We start from the raw sequence: 17,931 nt of genomic DNA, 5'->3' as shown, positions 1-17,931 counted from the left end.
GTGAGCATTCCTGATGAAGGGCTTTTTGCCCGAAACGTCGATTCTCCTGCTCCTCAGATGCTGCCTGATCTGCTGTGCTTTTCCAGCACCACACTCAACATTAAATGTTACTATTGCCAGTGATGCTCATATTGCAAGATCAACGAAAGAAAAATAAGTATTGTTGAAACAGGAGACAGACTGTTTGTTGGAGATTTTCGTCTTGTACTCATCAGGACAAATGCAAGAATGCCAAATTTCGAAAGTAACAACAATCTATATTCTGTGAGAGATGGATCTAGTTAGTTGGCAAGTTGAATCTGATTGGTCAAGACATGACCATGGAGAATCAGAGAATCCCTACAGTATGGAAACAGACCATTTTGGCCGAACAAGTTCACACTGACCCTCTGAAGAGTAACCCAGCCAGACCAACCTCTTACCCTATTACTGTACATTTACCCCTGACAAATGCACCTAACCTACACATGTCTGAACACTATGGGCAATTTAGCACGGCCAATTCACCTAACCTGCACATCTTTGGATTGTGGGAGGAAACTGGAGCACCCAGAGGGTACCCACACAGACACAGGGAGAACGTGCAAACTCCACAGAAAGTCGCCCAAAATTGGAACCGAACCCAGTTCCCTGGTACTGTGAGGCAGCAGTGCTAACCACTGAGCCACTGTGCCAGAGAGGGATTGACCCTGATTTTTATTAACTCAAAAAAAAACAAAAGTTGAATTTGCTAATTCCAATGGGTATCTTCACCCTACAACAAACCCAGCGTGTGGAGTATCAGCACAAGTATTGATCAGTTAGGCCAAATGGCCTGTTTCCATACAATGGATAGAAATGTTCATATTCTTTCCAGCACCAGACTGCAAAGCAACATCAGGAGTCAGAACCAACGCAATACACCAACCTTCTTGCTGAGCTGTGGATTGATGAAGGTGAGATCTTCAAGGGTCATTATGATCTTGTTTGGCCCTTTCACCATCTGGATCATCTGGATTCGGCGTCTGGAGTGAGAAGAGTTTCCGTCTGTATTACTGCACTGCAAACCTTGACTTTGTGAAAGGAGTATCATGCTGAACCATTGACTGTAGCTCTTTGAGAAACTTCCTTATGTTGTGAATAAGAGGGAACCAGCAGATGTACAACACTTAGATTTCCAGAAGACATTTGATAAGGTACCAACCAAAGGTTATTACCGAAAATCAAAGCTCATGGCATGGGGGTAAATGTTGGCATGGATGGAAGATGGCCTGGCTAACAGAATGCAGAGAGTAACTGGGTCATTTTCAGGATGTTAAAGAGGTAGCAAGTGGTGATCCACAGGGACCAGTACCAGCACCTCAATTTTTAACTATTTATGTAAAGGACTAGGGTGACCTTATAGAGGTTTATAAAATCATGAGGGGCATGGATAGGATAAATAACCTAGGTCTTTTCCCTGGGGTGGGGGAGTCCAGAACTAGACGGCACAGGTTTAGGGTGAGAGGGGAAAGATATAAAAGGAACCTAAGGGGCAAATTTTTCATGCAGAGGGTGGTACATATATGGAATGAGCTGCCACAGGAAGTGGTGGAGGCTGGTACAATTACAACATTTAAAAAGCATCTGGATGGGTACATGAAGAGGAAAGGTTTAGAGGGTTATGGGCCAAGTGCTGGCAAATGGGACTAGATTAGATTGGGGTACCTAGTAGGCATGGACAAGTTGGACTGAAGGGTCTGTTTCTGTGCTGTACATCTCTATGGATCTATGACTCTGTGACTAAGTTGAAGGGACAGAAGGTATTGGTGCAAAATTCACGGAAAACCCAAATAGCTAGAAGAAAATAAGTTTTGAAGAGGCCACAAAAGGGTATGCAGATAGGTTGAATGACTGGGTAAATATCTGGCAAATTGACCATAAGATATGGAAGCAGAATCAGGACATTCATGCCTTGAGTCTGCTCCACCATGCAGTCATGGCTGATATGTTTCTCAACCCCATTCTTCTTCCTTCTCCCTGTAACCCTTCACCCCCTTGACATCAAGAAACTGCCTCTGTCTTAAATACACTCAATGACTTGGCCTCCACTGCCCCCTGTGGCAATGAGATCCACAGATTCGCCACTCTCTGGCCAAAGAAATTTCTCGTCAGCTCAGTTTTAAATGGCTGTCCCGTCATTCTGAGGCAGTGCCCTTGGGTCCAGGTCTCTGCTACTAGGGAAAGCAACTTCTCCACAGCCACTCTTTCCAGGCCTCTCAGTATTCTGTAAGTTTCAATGAGATTCCCCCCTCATCCTTCTAAACACCATCGAGTACCCCCTCCAAAGCCAGCATATCCGTCCTTAGATACAGGGCTCAAACTGCTTGCAATATTCCAAAGTACAAAGACCAGAGCACAATGTTAAAAAAAGAGAAATTTATCATTTTGTCAGGAAGAATGAAAGGAAGCACGTTCTCTAAATTGTGAGAGAATGCAGAGCTCTGAGGTAGAACAGGATCTGGTTGCCCTGGTCCATGGATTGCTGAAAGTTCCATTGCAAGCACAACAAATATTACTGTCTTTCATGTGCAGAACTGAATGCAAAGATAAGGGGATATGCCTCAGGGTGTAGACTACATAGCATTGGAACATGGGAATGAATCAGATTAGAACAGGCCATTTACAGGTGAGGTGGTTTGGCCATGCTAAACTGCCTATAGCATCCATCTGCAGGCCAGATGGGTTAGTCATGGGAAAACATAGGGTTACAGGGATGTTGGTGGGTCTAATTGGGATGCTCTTTGGAGGGTCAGTATGGACTAAATGGGCCAAATGGCTTGCTTCCACACTGTAGGGATTTTGTGACATTTCCTCATATTCCTTTTGTCCTGAGTAACTAGAAATCTGAAAGCAATAACTCTAGGAGTTGGACCACATTTAGTGTAGTGTGTAGTCCAGCAGGATTCCTTAGTTAAGGAAGGATGTACATGCATTGGAAGCAGTTCAGAGCATGTTTCCTATACTAATCCCTGGAATGGATGAGTTACTTTATGAGGAAAGATTGGACAGGCTAAACTTGCAGAGTTTAGAGTAAGAGATGACTTGATTGAAACACATAAGCCTCAGACAGGATCTGACAGTGTATATGTAGAAAAGATATTTCCTCTCAGTCATGATCCTATTGAATGGTGGAGCAGGCTCGAGGGGCCGAATGGCCTACTCCTGCTTCTATTTCTTATGGTCTTATGGGAAAATATTGAACTGGAGGACACGGTTTCAAAAGACAGAGCTGAGGACATTCTTTTTGCTCACAAAATCATAGAGTGATAGAGGTCTACAGCCCAGAAATGGGCCCTTCAGCCCATTGAGGCTGCACCAGTCCAAAACCAACTATTCCAATGCCACTTTCCAGTTCTTGGCCTATAGCCTTGAATGCCTTGGCATCACAAAAGCACATCTATATATTACTTCAAAGTGATGAGGGTTTCTACTTCTCCAACCCTTACAGGCAATGAGTTCCAGATTCACACCACCCTCTCAGGAAAAGGATTTTCCTCAGATCTTCGCTAAATCCCTGCCCCCTTACCTTAAATCTCGGCACCTGGTCATTGATCCCTCCACCAAAAGTAAAATGTCTTCCCATCTACCCGATCTGCGCCCTCACAGTTTTATACATCTCAATCATGTCCCTCCTCAGTCTCCTGTGAGGAGAGGGGAGGCCTGTGAGTCTTTGGAACTCTCTTCTTCAAAAGGAAGAGAAAGGAGAGTCTTTGAATATTTTCAGGGTTGTGGGAGATAGATTGTTGATAAGCCAGGGGATGAAAGGCGATCGGGGTAGGTGGGAATGGGGAGTAATTAGGACCTGTCATGATCTTATGAATGGCTGAACAGTCTAAAGTGGATGAGTGATCTACTCCAGCTCCTAGTCTATATGTTGGAATTTGCTGCAATCTCTAGAATATAGGTCGCATTTAAAGTCACTGCCCCGACTCAGTGGTGAGTGAGTTAGTGAGAAACACAACAGCATAAGAACCAGGGCCAGAAGTAGGCCATCTGGACCCTCGAGCCTGCTCCATGATTCAATAAGGTCATGGCTGATCTTTCCGTGGACTCAGCTCCACTGACCTGCCCATTCACCATAACCCTTAACTCCTTTACTGTTCAAAAATCTATCTATCTTGGCCTTAAAAAACATTCAATGAGGAAGCCTCAACTGCTTCACTGGACAGGGGATTCCAGGGATTCACAACCCTTTGGATGAAGAAGTTCCTCCTCAACTCAGTCCTGAATCTGCTCCCCCTTTATTTGGAGGCTCTGTCCCCTCATTCTAGTTTCACCCATCAGTGGAAACAACCTCCCTTCATAATTGTATATCCAGCCAGTACTAAAAATGTTGAAAATATCTTACCTGATGATGTAGGTCAGGCTAAGTCCACATAATACAAGAGCACAGATTAATCCAAAAACCAGTATGACAGTTGTTAACTCAATACCTGAAGAGAGAGAGAGGAGAGATAGATCACGACAAACATGAATACACAGGAAATTGTAATTCCAGGGCAGGACCACTAATTCACCACATAGTCTTCATCACTGACACATCTAACACTGATTCCTCTACAGTCAGAGAGAGTCTCAAGTCAACATGTAAACAGAATTTGTGATGGCACAGTAGCTCAGTGGTTAGCACTGCTGCCTCACAGCATCGGGGACCCAAGTTCAATTCCACCCTCACGCGACTGTCTATGTGGAGTTTGCATGTTCTCCTTCTTTCTGCCCAGGAATGTTCTGGCTGCTGCAATTGCCTCCTACAGTCCCGAAATGTGCAGGCTGGATGGATTAGCCATGGCAACTGCAGAGTTACAGGGATAGTTTAGGAGGGCGAGTCTGGGTGGGATGCTCTTTGGATGAAAGTGTGGTCTTGATGGGCTGAACAGCCTGCATCCACACTGTGGGGATTCTGTGGAAATACACTCTTCTGTTTGAGGGCTAATTAAGGTGAAGGCACAGCATCATGATGAGGTGACAAGAGAAACATCAGGAGGTTAAGAGGAAGAACTTGCATTGCTGTCGCACCTTTCACCAGTTCAGAACACCCAAGTGCTTCAGTGTTAATGATTTTTTGGAGTGTCAGTTCTGATGCACCGTGGCAAGATATGGCACCGAACTTCCTCCCGCATACAGAACTGTGATAAATGACCAATAATCCACCTTAGTTATATCGTTTTTTTAGATTAGATTAGATTCCCTACAGTGTGGAAACAGGCCCTTCAGCCCAACAACTCCACACTGGACCTCTGAAGAGTTAACCACCCAGACCCATTTCCCTCTGACTAATATACCTAACACTACGGGCAATTTAGCATGGCCAATTCACCTGAACTGCACATCTTTGGACTGTGGGAGGAAACCGGAGCACCCAGAGGAAACTCACGCAGACACAGGGAGAATGTGCAAATTCCACACAGGTAGTCACCCGAGGCTGGAATCGAACCTGGGACTCTGGTGCTGTGAGGCAACAGTGCTAACCACTGAGCCACCATGCTGCCCTTGGATAAATAATGGTCTGGAGAATGGAGGGAGCTGCCTGCTCTTTGTCGAGAACTGCTTTGGATCCTGTGCAAACTCCTATTAATCCCTCGTCCAAATGGCAGTTGGGCTGACCCTCAGTACCCCACTGGTGGCTTCAGCCTGGATTTCTTGGCTCAGGTCTAAGGGGTGGGACTTGAACCCTTGACTTTTTAACTCAGAGGTAATAATCAGTCAGGTGGCATGCAAAGGCTTGACTCAACGTAATGAACACTGAGCATAAAGGAAGTCAAGAATTATGTCCCATTGGACATCACTAGAAAAGCCAGCATTTCTTGTCCATTCCTAATTGCCTTTGAACTAAGTAACTAGCCTGGGCCATTTCAGAGGGTGGATAGGGGTCAACCACATTGCTATAGGACTAACGTTTAAAGACTGGGACTTTTTTCACTGGAGCATAAGAGGTTGAGGGGTGACCTCATTGAGATTTATAAAATCATGAGGGGCATGGATAGGTAGAATGAGAAGGGTCTTTTTCTTAGGTACAGGTGTTCAAACTAGGAGAAAGTGAGGACTGCAGGTACTGGACATCAGAGTTGAGAATGTGGTGCTGGAAAAAGACAGCAGGTCAGGCAGCATCCAAGGAGCAGAAGAATCAACATTTTGGAGATAACCCCTTCATCAGGAATTGGGTATGTTCAAAACCAGGGGCATATTTTTAAGATGAGAGCAGAAATATTTAAAAAGGACGAGGGGCAATGTTTTTACACCAAGCAGTTTGAGTGTGGCGTGCATTCCCAGAGAACCTGGTGGATGCAGGTAAAGTTACAACATTTAAAAGACATCTGGATGAACAGGGAAGGTTTGGAGGCATATGGGCCAAGAGCAGGCAAGTGGGACTGGTCTAGTTTGGGATTATGGTTGGCATGGACTGGTTGGACCTGTTTCCAGGCTGTATGACTCTGTGATTCTAAGAAGGTCAGACAGGGTAAGGATGGCACATTCCATTCTTCAAAAGTCATTAGCGGTAACTGAGAAGACATGACTGTCTTCCTGGGTCCAGAGTCGAATGCACTGGGATGGCCAATGAATGATGAATCCATGTTAACAGTAGGAGCTACATTCTGCCTGTCTTTCACTGCACACATTCAGGACACTTGTTCTCAGCTTTACTATTTGTCTCCAAGGAATCTCAAGAATGCATCCATCTAAGGATTTTGAATTTCTGTCTCTCTTTTCCACTGCTTGCCTCTTCGAGTTCCCAATTCCTTTGTTCAAAGTGCAGCCAGCACAGTGTTGAATCATTGAGCACAGAAGCAAAGAGTAACTATCCAGCCTCTGAAAAAGCTACCAATTAATGCCACTCCCCTGGCCCATTCCTTATTCTAATTCGAGTAAATATCCAATCTTAAAATATATGGGGCTTGAATATTGTTGTTAACTGAATTTGGTGGTCCTAAGGTAAGAGTGAGTATATTGTGGCCATTGCAATTCTCATATATTTCTTGCTTTGCTCTTTGACAGGAACATTCTGAAGGACTTGGAAAATAATTACAAGCAGTCAAACACAGCTTAGGAACAGGAATATTCTAATCAGTCCCTTATTCCTCCATTGAACAAAATCATGTCTGATTTGATTATTCCACTTGCTTATCTACTTCTGATAAACTTTCACTCCCTTGTTTAACAAAAATCTATCTACCACTGCCTTAAAAATATACAGACTCTGCTTCTATTGCATATTGAGGAAGAGAGTTTCAAAGACTCGGGACCCTCTGTCAAAATAAATCTCCCCTCCTATCTCTTTTAAGTGGACAGTGACCCCTGAACTCTTGACCCTCTCACAAGAGGAAACATCCACCAGGCCAAGCCTTTGAAGGGTCTTATATGTTTCAATTAAGCTGTCTGAAAACAGCCCTAATGACGAGTCATCTAAACACGAAATGTTAGATTGCTGTCTCTCCACGGATGCTGCCTGACCCACGGTAATCTCTGGCATTTCTTGTTTTCGGTGCAGACTCCACCATCTGCAGTATTTGCTCCTACTTGGGCTGATTGATGGATGTTTTTTACCCTGTTCTTTAATAAAAATGGTGTTTGTTCCATTCTCTCTAAGACTAGCTATCAATTCTAGATTTATTCATTGAATTTTTATTCATACGAGCCGTTATCGTAGGATTTGAGCCCATGACCCCAGAGAATTAGTTTGGGCCTCTAGAGTATCAGTCCATTGAAATCACCACGTAACACTGTGTTGAGTTTCCTGAGTGAGGGAATCCAAAACTAGAGGGTATAGGTGTAAGGTGAAAGGAAAAAGATTTAAAAGAGACCTAAGAGGCAACATTTTAATGCAGAGGGTGGTGCACGTATGAATTGAGCTGCTAGAGAGGAAGTGGTGGAGGCTGGTACAATTACAACATTTAAAAGAGATCTGGATGGGTATATGAATAGGAAGGGTTTAGAGGGATGTGGGCCAAATGCTGGCAAATGGGACTAGATTTATCTAGGATACCTTGTCGGCATGGATGCGTTGGACCGAAGGGTCTGTTTCCGTGTTGTACATCTCTATGGCTCAATGAGTGCTGTTTGGAGCTGCACTCATTCAGACAAGTGAAGACAGTTACACTCCTGATCTGTGCCTTGTAGTCAGGAAGTGAGTTACTCACCACAGCATTCCCAGTCTCTCAGCACACACAATATTGAAACAATTGGTGCACTTAATTTGACTTATAACTTAACGAACCAGACTGAGAGAAGATATTTCTCCTGAATTCTTATTGACTCTATTTGTGAATCCCATGGTTGTGGTGTCCCCACAATAAATGCATCTCCTCCTTAAACTGAACTTCATGTTTCCTCCTGGTCACATAAGGGCCTGATCTCACTGCTGCTGGTATTTTACTTGCAGTGGGAGGAGGTGCACACCATGTAGGAAGCTGATGTAGGACAAGTCGAGAGGCCTCCATTCTGGACTTGCAGGGTTCCTTGGAGGGACCATAGGATTCACTCATTCATGGAGTGTAGGTGTCACTGGTTAGTGGATGGAGCTGGCTGGTGGATGCAGCTGGCTGGTGGATGGAGCTGGCTAGTGGATGGAGCTGGCTGGTGGATGGAGCTGGTTAGTGGATGGAGCTGGCTGGTGGATGCAGCTGGCTAGTGGATGGAGCTGGCTGGTGGATGGAGCTGGATGGTGGATGGAGCTGGGCTAGTGGATGGAGCTGGCTAGTGGATGGAGCTGGATGGTGGATGGAGCTGGCTAGTGGATGGAGCTGGCTAGTGGATGGGGCTGGATGGTGGATGGAGCTGGCTGGTGGATGGAGCTGGGCTGGTAGATGGAGCTGGCTAGTGGATGGAGTTGAATGGTGGATGGAGCTAGATGGTGGATGGAGCTGGATGGTGGATGGAGCTGGCTAGTGGATGGGGCTGGCTGGTGGATGGAGCTGGCTGGTGGATGGAGCTGGCTAGTGAATGGGGCTGGCTAGTGGATGGAGATGGCTGGTGGATGGAGCGGGCAGGTGGATGGAGCTGACTAGTGGATGGAGCTGGCTGGGGGATGGAGCAGGCTGGTGGATGGAGTGGGCTGGTGGATGGAGCTGGCTAGTGGATGGAGCTGGCTAGTGGATGGGTCTGGCTCGTGGATGGAGCTGGCTGGTGGATGGAGCTGGCTAGTGGATGGAGCTGGCTGGTGGATGGAGCCAACTAGTGGATGGAGCTGGCTGGTGGATGGAGATGGCTAATGAATGCAGCTGGCTAGTGGATGGAGCTGGCTGGTGGATGGAGCCAACTAGTGGATGGAGCTGGCTGGTGGATGGAGCCAACTAGTGGATGGAGCAGGGCTGGTGGATGGAGCTGGCTGGTGGATGGAGCTGGCTGGTGGATGGAGCAGGGCTGGTGGATGGGGCTGGCTAGTGGATGGGGCTGGCTGGTGGATGGAGCTGAATGGTGGATGGAGCTAGATGGTGGATGGAGCTGGCTGGTGGATGGAGCTGTTTAGTGGCTGGAGCTGGCTGGTGGATGGAGCTGGCTGGTGGATGGAGCTGGCTGGGGGATGGAGTGGGCTGGTGGATGGAGCTGGCTGGGGGATGGAGCTGGCTGGTGGATGAAGCTGGATGGTGGATGGAGCTGGCTGGTGGATGGAGCCAACTAGTGGATGGAGCTGGCTAGTGGATGGGTCTGGCTAGTGGATGGAGCTGGCTGGTGGATGGAGCTGGCTAGTGGATGGAGCTGGCTGGTGGATGGAGCCAACTAGTGGATGGAGCTGGCTGGTGGATGGAGATGGCTAATGAATGCAGCTGGCTAGTGGATGGAGCTGGCTGGTGGATGGAGATGGCTAATGAATGCAGCTGGCTAGTGGATGGAGCTGGCTGGTGGATGGAGCCAACTAGTGGATGGAGCTGGCTGGTGGATGGAGCCAACTAGTGGATGGAGCTGGCTGGTGGATGGAGCCAACTAGTGGATGGAGCAGGGCTGGTGGATGGAGCTGGCTGGTGGATGGAGCTGGCTGGTGGATGGAGCAGGGCTGGTGGATGGGGCTGGCTAGTGGATGGAGCTGGCTGGTGGATGGAGCTGAATGGTGGATGGAGCTAGATGGTGGATGGAGCTGGCTGGTGGATGGAGCTGTTTAGTGGCTGGAGCTGGATGGTGGATGGAGCTGGCTGGTGGATGGAGCTGGCTGGGGGATGGAGTGGGCTGGTGGATGGAGCTGGCTGGGGGATGGAGCTGGCTGGTGGATGGAGCTGGATGGTGGATGGAGCTGGCTGGTGGATGAAGCTGGATGGTGGATGGAGCTGGCTGGTGGATGGAGCCAACTAGTGGATGGAGATGGCTGGTGGATGGAGCTGAATGGTGGATGGAGCTAGATGGTGGATGGAGCTGGATGGTGGATGGAGCTGGCTAGTGGATGGGGCTGGCTGGTGGATGGAACTGGCTAGTGGATGGAGCTGGCTGGTGGATGGAGCTGGATGGTGGATGGAGATGGCTAGTGGATGGAGCTGGCTGGTGGATGGAACTGGCTGGTGGATGGAGCTGACTCGTGGATGGAGCTGGCTGATGGATGGAGCTGGCTAGTGGATGGAGCTGGCTAGTGGATGGAACCGACTAGTGGATGGAGCTAGCTGGTGGATGGAGCTGGCTGGTGGATGGAGCTGGCTAGTGGATGGAGCTGGCTAGTGGATGGAGCTGGCTAGTGGATGGAGCTGGCTGGTGGATGGAGCTGACTAGTGAATGGAGCTGGCTGGTGGATGGAGTTGGGCGGGTGGATGGAGTTGGGCGGGTGGATGGAGCTGGCTAGTGGATGGAGCTGGGCTAGTGGATGGAGCTGGCTGGTGGATGGAGCTGGCTGGTGGATGGAGCTGGCTGGTGGATGGAGCTGACTAGTGGATGGAGCTGGCTGGTGGATGGAGCTGACTAGTGGATGGAGCTGGCTAGTGGATGGAGCTGGCTAGTGGATGGAGCTGGATGGTGGATGGAGCTGGATGGTGGATGGAGCTGGCTGGTGGATGGAGCTGGCTGGTGGATGGAGCTAGCTGGTGGATGGAGCTGGCTGGTGGACGGAGCTGACTAGTGGATGGAGCTGGCTGGTGGATGGAGCTGACTAGTGGATGGAGCTGACTAGTGGATGGAGCTGGCTAGTGGATGGAGCTGGCTAGTGGATGGAGCTGGATGGTGGATGGAGCTGGATGGTGGATGAAGCTGGCTGGTGGATGGAGCTGGCTGGTGGATGGAGCTGGATGGTGGATGGAGCTGGCTAGTGGATGGAGCTGGCTGGTGGATGGAGCCAACTAGTGGATGGAGATGGCTGGTGGATGGAGTTGAATGGTGGATGGAGCTAGATGGTGGATGGAGCTGGATGGTGGATGGAGCTGGCTAGTGGATGGGGCTGGCTGGTGGATGGAGCTGGCTGGTGGATGGAGCTGGCTAGTGAATGGGGCTGGCTAGTGGATGGAGATGGCTGGTGGATGGGGCAGGCTGGTGGATGGAGCTGGCTAGTGGATGGGGCTGGATGGTGGATGGAGCTGGCTAGTGGATGGAGCTGGCTGGTGCATGGAGCTGGCTAGTGGATGGAGCTGGCTGGTGGATGGGTCTGGCTAATGGATGGAGATGGCTAATGGATGGAGATGGCTGGTGGATGGAGCTGACTAGTGTATGGAGCTGGCTGGTGGATGGAGCTGACTAGTGTATGGAGCTGGCTGGTGGATGGAGCTGACTAGTGTATGGAGCTAGCTGGTGGATGGAGCTGACTAGTGTATGGAGCTGGCTAGTGGATGGGGCTGGATGGTGGATGGAGCTGGCTAGTGGATGGGGCTGGCTGGTGGATGGAGCTGGCTAGTGGATGGAGCTGGCTGGTGGATGGAGCTGGATGGTGGATGGGTCTGGCTAGTGGATGGAGCTGGCTGGTGGATGGAGATGGCTAATGGATGGAGATGGCTAGTGAATGGAGCTGGCTGGTGGATGGAACTGGCTGGTGGATGGAGCTGACTAGTGGATGGAGCTGGCTGATGGATGGAGCTGGCTGATGGATGGAACCGACTAGTGGATGGAGCTGGGCAGGTGGATGGAGCTGGCTGGTGGATGGAGCCAACTAGTGGATGGAGCTGGTTAGTGTATGGAGCTGGCTGGTGGATAGAGCTGGCTGCTGGATGGAGTTGGCTGGTGGACGGAGCTGGCTAGTGGATGGAGCTGGCTGGTGGATGGAGCTGGCTAGTGGATGGAGCTGGCTGTTGGATGAAGCTGGCTAGTGGATGGAGATGGCTGGTGGATGGGGCAGGCTGGTGGATGGAGCTGGCTAGTGTATGGAGCTAGCTGGTGGATGGAGCTGACTAGTGTATGGAGCTGGCTAGTGGATGGGGCTGGATGGTGGATGGAGCTGGCTGCTGGATGGAGCTGGCTAGTGGGTGGAGCTGGCTGGTGGATGGAGCTGGCTGGTGGGTGGAGCTGGCTAGTGGATGGAGCTGGATGGTGGATGGAGCTGGCTGCTGGATGGAGCTGGCTAGTGGAAGGAGCTGGGCTGGTGGATGGAGCTGGCTAGTGGATAGAGCTGGCTAGTGGGTGGAGCTGGCTAGTGGATGGAGCTGGCTGGTGGATGGAGCTGGCTGGTGGATGGAGCTGGCTGGTGGATGGAGCTGGCTGGTGGATGGAGCTGGCTAGTGGATGGAGCTGGCTGGTGGATGAAGGTGGCTAGACTAGCATTTATTTCCCTTCATGAGTTACCCAGAGGTCAATGGAGACTCACCCACATTGCTGTGGGTCTGGAGTCACATGCAGGGCAGACTAGGTAAGATTTCCTTTCCTAAAGGGTATTAATTATCCAAACAGGATTTACACATTGCACAGCAGTCATTGTTAGACCTGCTTTTTAGTCCAAATTTTTTATTGAATTCAAATTTCACTATCTGCAATGTGGTTTTCAAACCCAGCTCCTGGGTACATTAATCTGGATTACTTGTCTAGTGACCTTGCCACAATTCTACCACCTCCCCTTAAATGCCCATTTTAGCTTGAAGGGATTGTTCATGGACTGTGACCTATATGTCTATCTTGCCAAACTCCTTGAGTTGATCTGTTATGTCTGTCTTCAATGCCAGGTTTAACTTTGCATTTACATCAAATCAAATCAAAATTATGGACTTGAAGGCAATCCTGAGACTACAGTATCAGCATTCATGTTTAACGAAGGGCCGCAGTGGTGTGAGCCATCTTAAGTGCATGGATTTGGCCATAGTTAGCACCTTCCAGACCAAATTGTAAGACAGTTTTCTTTTTATGAAAGACCAAACTAATTTGCAAGATTACCTCCTGTGCAAGTGACATCTGGATCAAACCAACAGCTGGAATCGGCGCCTGGAGGTGAGCCCCCAGGGAAGTGAATGGTATTACTGCTGCCTTGTACTATTTCCATCGCCATGTTGATGGTGTAGGTGGGCACCAGATGGTGACTTCTTCCATCAGTGTCCAAGATGACGTAGTTCACTACCCCTTCCCCTTGGCCGTTAGTTCCAACCTGCTGATTAAATCCAGCGAATTTCAGGTTCCTGGTGGAGTTGGCAAGAGTCATTCCTGAAACATGGGCCCCGGCTCGCTGAACATTCTCCATGGCTTTGGCGATAAAGTACATGCCATTGTAAATTGTTCCAAAGAGAGGTGAAACCTGTGAATGAAACCGATTGAATTTAGGTACGAAGGTGGGCCCATGGTTTGGCTTCTGTAAGACAGGAGAATTGAAATAGTCCATTCAGCCGATTGAGTCTGCTCCATTAGGTTCCACCACCGACCATGGTGGGGTTTGAACCCACTTCCCCAGAGTATTAGCCTTGACTCACTGGATTATGAGCCCAGCAGCGGTGCCACTGCACGACCATATCTCTTTCTCTTTACCTTAACAGATAGTGTTACAAACTGGAGTAAGTCTCTAATCCTCTGCTTCAGCCTTATTTGGGTCACGTTTGGCATCCTAATGGTTAATGTATTGGACTGACATGCAGAGCTGGAGGCTGTTATGGAAGGTTACTGAGGTGAAAAGGGTTAAATCATGTGGAAAATGGAGAGGTGAAAGATATAAAAGGGACCTAGGGGGCAGTTTTTTCACATAGAATGTAGTGCATGTGTGGAACGAGCTGCCAGAGGAAGTGGTGAAGGCTGGTACAATTGCAAACTTAAAAGGCATCTCAATGGGTCTATGAATGGGAAGGGTTTGAAGGGATGTGGGCCAAATGCTGGGAAATGGGACTAGATCAGCTTAGGATAACTAGTCAGCATGGATGATTTGAAATAAAGGGTCTGTTTCTGAGCTGTACATATCTATGACACTATTCTAGTCCATTAAATAAAGAAGATTAAAGATCCAATTAAGATGTACAACAAGTTTTTGATAGGGTAGAGAGTCATAGACTCATAGCGATGTATCGCATGGAAATAGACCCTTTGATCCAACATGTCCATGCCAACCAGATATCCTAAATTAATCTCATCCCATTTGCCAACATTTGGCCCTTAACCCTCCAAACCTTTCCTATTCATATACCCATCCAGATGCCTTTTAAATGTTGTAATTGTACCAGCCTCCACCAGTTCCTCTGGCAGCTCAAACCATACACACCACCCTCTGTGTGAAAAGGTTGCCCTTTAGATCCCTTTTAAACTTTTCCACCTCACTTTAAACCTATGCCCTCTAGTTCTGGATTCCCCCACCCCAGGAAAAAGACCTTGTCTACTTACCGTATCCCTACCCCTCTTGATTCCATAAACCTCTATTAGGTCACCCTACCGCCTCCAACACTCCAGGGAAAATAGCCCCAGCCTATTCAGTCTCTCCTTTCACTGCAAACATTCCAAACCGGGGAATATCCTTGTAAATTATTTCTGAGCCCTTCCCAATTTCAAAGAAGGACCCACTCTACGTTTATCGTAAATTTACAACAAAGATAAGGTTACACTTTAAAAGTAACCACTGAGCTGCACCCATGCAGTGAGCTCCCCCACACAGGTTTCTCCAAGGTCAGCTGTGAATGTCACTGTTTGTTTATTTTTCTTAGACCAGATAAAGTATTTTTTTCTGGCCATGGAATTGCGGTTTGGGGAGGTGGCAGAAGGGTAGTGGTCTTCAGCAAGGAGGCAAAACCTTAAAATGAGAGCTGGCCAAGCATGGGGAAAGTCAGGAAGCTTCCGGTCATTTCAGGGAAGCTGTGTGAAGAAGGCTGGAGGTTCCAACCCTGTCGTACATCTATTCCCCATTTAGCTTTCACATCAGTTCAGCAGCTTTCATGGATATTTTCCGGCATTAATCCCTAGAGTTCAATTTTGCTACCTATATGAGAAAAAGAGACAGTCAAGCTTTCTGGTCTGTCTCATTAACTCTGTGTCTCTGTCTTCACAGACACAGTCATAGAGTCATAGAGATGTACAGCATGGAAACAGACCCTTTGCTCCAATCCATCCATGTCGAACAGATATCCCAATCCAATCTAGTCCCACCTGCCAACACCTGGCTCATATCCCTCCAAACCCTTCCTATTCATATACCCATCCAAATGCCTCTTCAATGTTGCAATTGTACCAGTCTCCACCACTTCCTCTGGCAGCTCATTCCATATATGTACCACCCTCTGTGTGACAACGTTGCCCCTTAGGTCTCTTTTATATTTTCCCCTCTCACCCTAAACCTATGCCCTCTAGTTCTGGATTCCCCGACCCCAGGGAAAAGACTTTGCCAATTTACCCTATCCATGCCCCTGTGTTTCTTCAGTGATATCTGGTTTTGATTTGGATTTCCAGTATCCACATTTCTTTGTTTTATTTTATATGAAAATCTGTTCTCTAAAAGGTTGCGTAGACTGGGAACCTTTGTCGATATCAGCATTGAGTTCAAAGGGCTTTCATTAGACAAGCTCACCAATGATGTGGAAGGAAAGGACAGAAGTGGAGTGGAGATACCAACCAGACACAATCTAACTGAATGGCAGTTCTGGCTCAAAAGGCATGTGTTTTTTTTTTGTATGGGTAGTAAATTGAATCCTAGGGATTACTGCCGGAGAATGTCCATGGAAGTTGTGGAATTGTAAAAACCTCACTAGGCAAATGATGTACAACAGGGAAGGAAATACCAGCCTACTCGAGCCGTTTAAGTTTTACTATTGAGACAAGAATAGAAATCACTGGACAAGCTCCAGCAGGTGTGGCAGCATCTGTCGAGTGAAATTGGAGTTAATGTTTCGAGTCGTGTGACCCTTCCTCAGAACTGGCTGCATCACGGTGTGGTTTGGCAACTGCTGTTCCCAAGACTATAAGAAACTTCAGAGAGTCGTGAACACAGCCCAGTCCATCACACAAACCAACCTTCCATCCATTGACTCCATCTACACTTCCCGCTGCCGCGGGAAAGCAAGCAACATCATCAAATATCCCCGCCAACCCAGTCATCCTCTCTTCCACCCTCTTCCATGAGGAAGAAGATATAAAAGTTTGTATACACATACAAACAGATTCAAGAACAGCTTCTTCCATGCTGTTATTAGACTTCTGACAGGAACTCTGCAATTTTAAATTTAATGTTGATCTCACTGTTTATGCACCTTCACTGCAGCTGTAACATTGTATTCCTCACTCTGTTCTATTACCCAACACACTTTGTATGGTATGATCTGTCTGTACTGCATGCAAAACAAAACTTTTCACTGTACTGAGGTACATGTTACAAAAAAATCAAATTTATAGGCTTATCAGTTCCTCCGCAGCAATAAGTACACTTGGCTGAAACGATGTTGTCAGATTATTCAGCTGTGGAAGCCTTCACAGATCCTGCCTGATTTACACACTCAGGTCAATTTCACTCCACTTGGTCACGAGCTACTGCAAACTCTGGTTGTTTTGCTTTCTGAAGCTTCCGGAGATAATTCTCAAGAATTTATCGCCACATCATCTGATTAGAAATCTGTTCCAAATCAATGAAATTGGGGCTCTGTCTAAAAACGCTGGTGGGGGTGGGCTATTGAATATTTTGAGGACAGAGATAGGTTCTTGTTAGGCAGGGGACTGGAGGGTTATAGAGAGTAGTTAGAAAAGTTGAAACATAAACAAATCAGCTATGGTTTTATGAAATAGCATAGCCACCTCAAGGGTCTGAATGGGTTACCTCAACTTGTATTTTGTAAATTTTCAGCAGAAAAAAACAACCACTCAGCCCATGTTACATGTGGAAGTTCTTATGGTACAGTTACTATTTAGTCCCATTCCTCCTTTACCTTTAGCCCGTATTTTATTTTCGTTTTCAAATATTTATCCAATAGCCTTTGAAAGTTACCGTCTAATCTCCTTCCATGCCCTCTTCAGACAGAGCATTCCAGATCACAATAACTCCAAATCATAATTTCTCTTTATCTCCCCACTGGCTCTTTATAGTTATCTTAAAATCATTGTGCTCCCTGTTAATGGTATCAATTTCTCACTACCCACTCTGTCAAAAGAATTTGAAACACTTTGATTATTTTTTCCCTGTACTCTTTGGGGAACAATCTCAATTTCTGCGTCTCCCCTGGCACATGAAATAATACCGCTCTGGGAATTATAGGTTATATTTTAAAGTAGGAATTGCTGCATATGCAGGTTAACTCTGTTTGCAACTTAAGAGGGTGAAATAGAGTGTAAGGGAGGGACTCCCTATTGAAGGTGAGTTAGAGAGAAGCATTATCCAGATATATGTGGAGGCAGTGAACAGCAATACTTCACATATTACTCAAGATATGGTCTCAGTTGTATAAATGAAGATCACCTCTCTATTCTTGTATTCAATTCCTCTCACAATAACCCTAACAGTCTTTTCTAGTTTTCTTTTCTACTTGCCACCTCTTTAAACTAATCTTTTGTGATTCATGTACCAGATCCGTCTGCCTCTAAGAGCTCAGCAATCTCTCATTATTTAATATGTATTTTTCCTGCCAAAATGGAAAT

General features: G+C 47.4%; 1 protein-coding gene across 1 annotated transcript in view; it reads right to left on the bottom strand.

Moving 5' to 3' along the window:
- The window catches only part of gucy2f (guanylate cyclase 2F, retinal), a 78,988-nt gene that overhangs the window by 47,053 nt on the left and 14,004 nt on the right, over positions 1-17,931 (bottom strand). The window contains exons 3-5 of the mRNA XM_060827000.1: positions 13,282-13,636; positions 4,370-4,454; positions 908-1,004 (exon numbers count right to left, since the gene is read on the bottom strand). Coding sequence (XP_060682983.1) covers positions 908-1,004; positions 4,370-4,454; positions 13,282-13,636 — 537 coding nt within the window. The remainder of the gene's footprint in view (positions 1-907; positions 1,005-4,369; positions 4,455-13,281; positions 13,637-17,931) is intronic.

This window comes from Hemiscyllium ocellatum, chromosome 6 (genome assembly GCF_020745735.1).
Source record: "Hemiscyllium ocellatum isolate sHemOce1 chromosome 6, sHemOce1.pat.X.cur, whole genome shotgun sequence".
In the NCBI taxonomy this organism is placed as follows: Eukaryota; Metazoa; Chordata; class Chondrichthyes; order Orectolobiformes; family Hemiscylliidae; genus Hemiscyllium; species Hemiscyllium ocellatum.
This window is presented reverse-complemented; position numbering and strand designations above follow the sequence as displayed.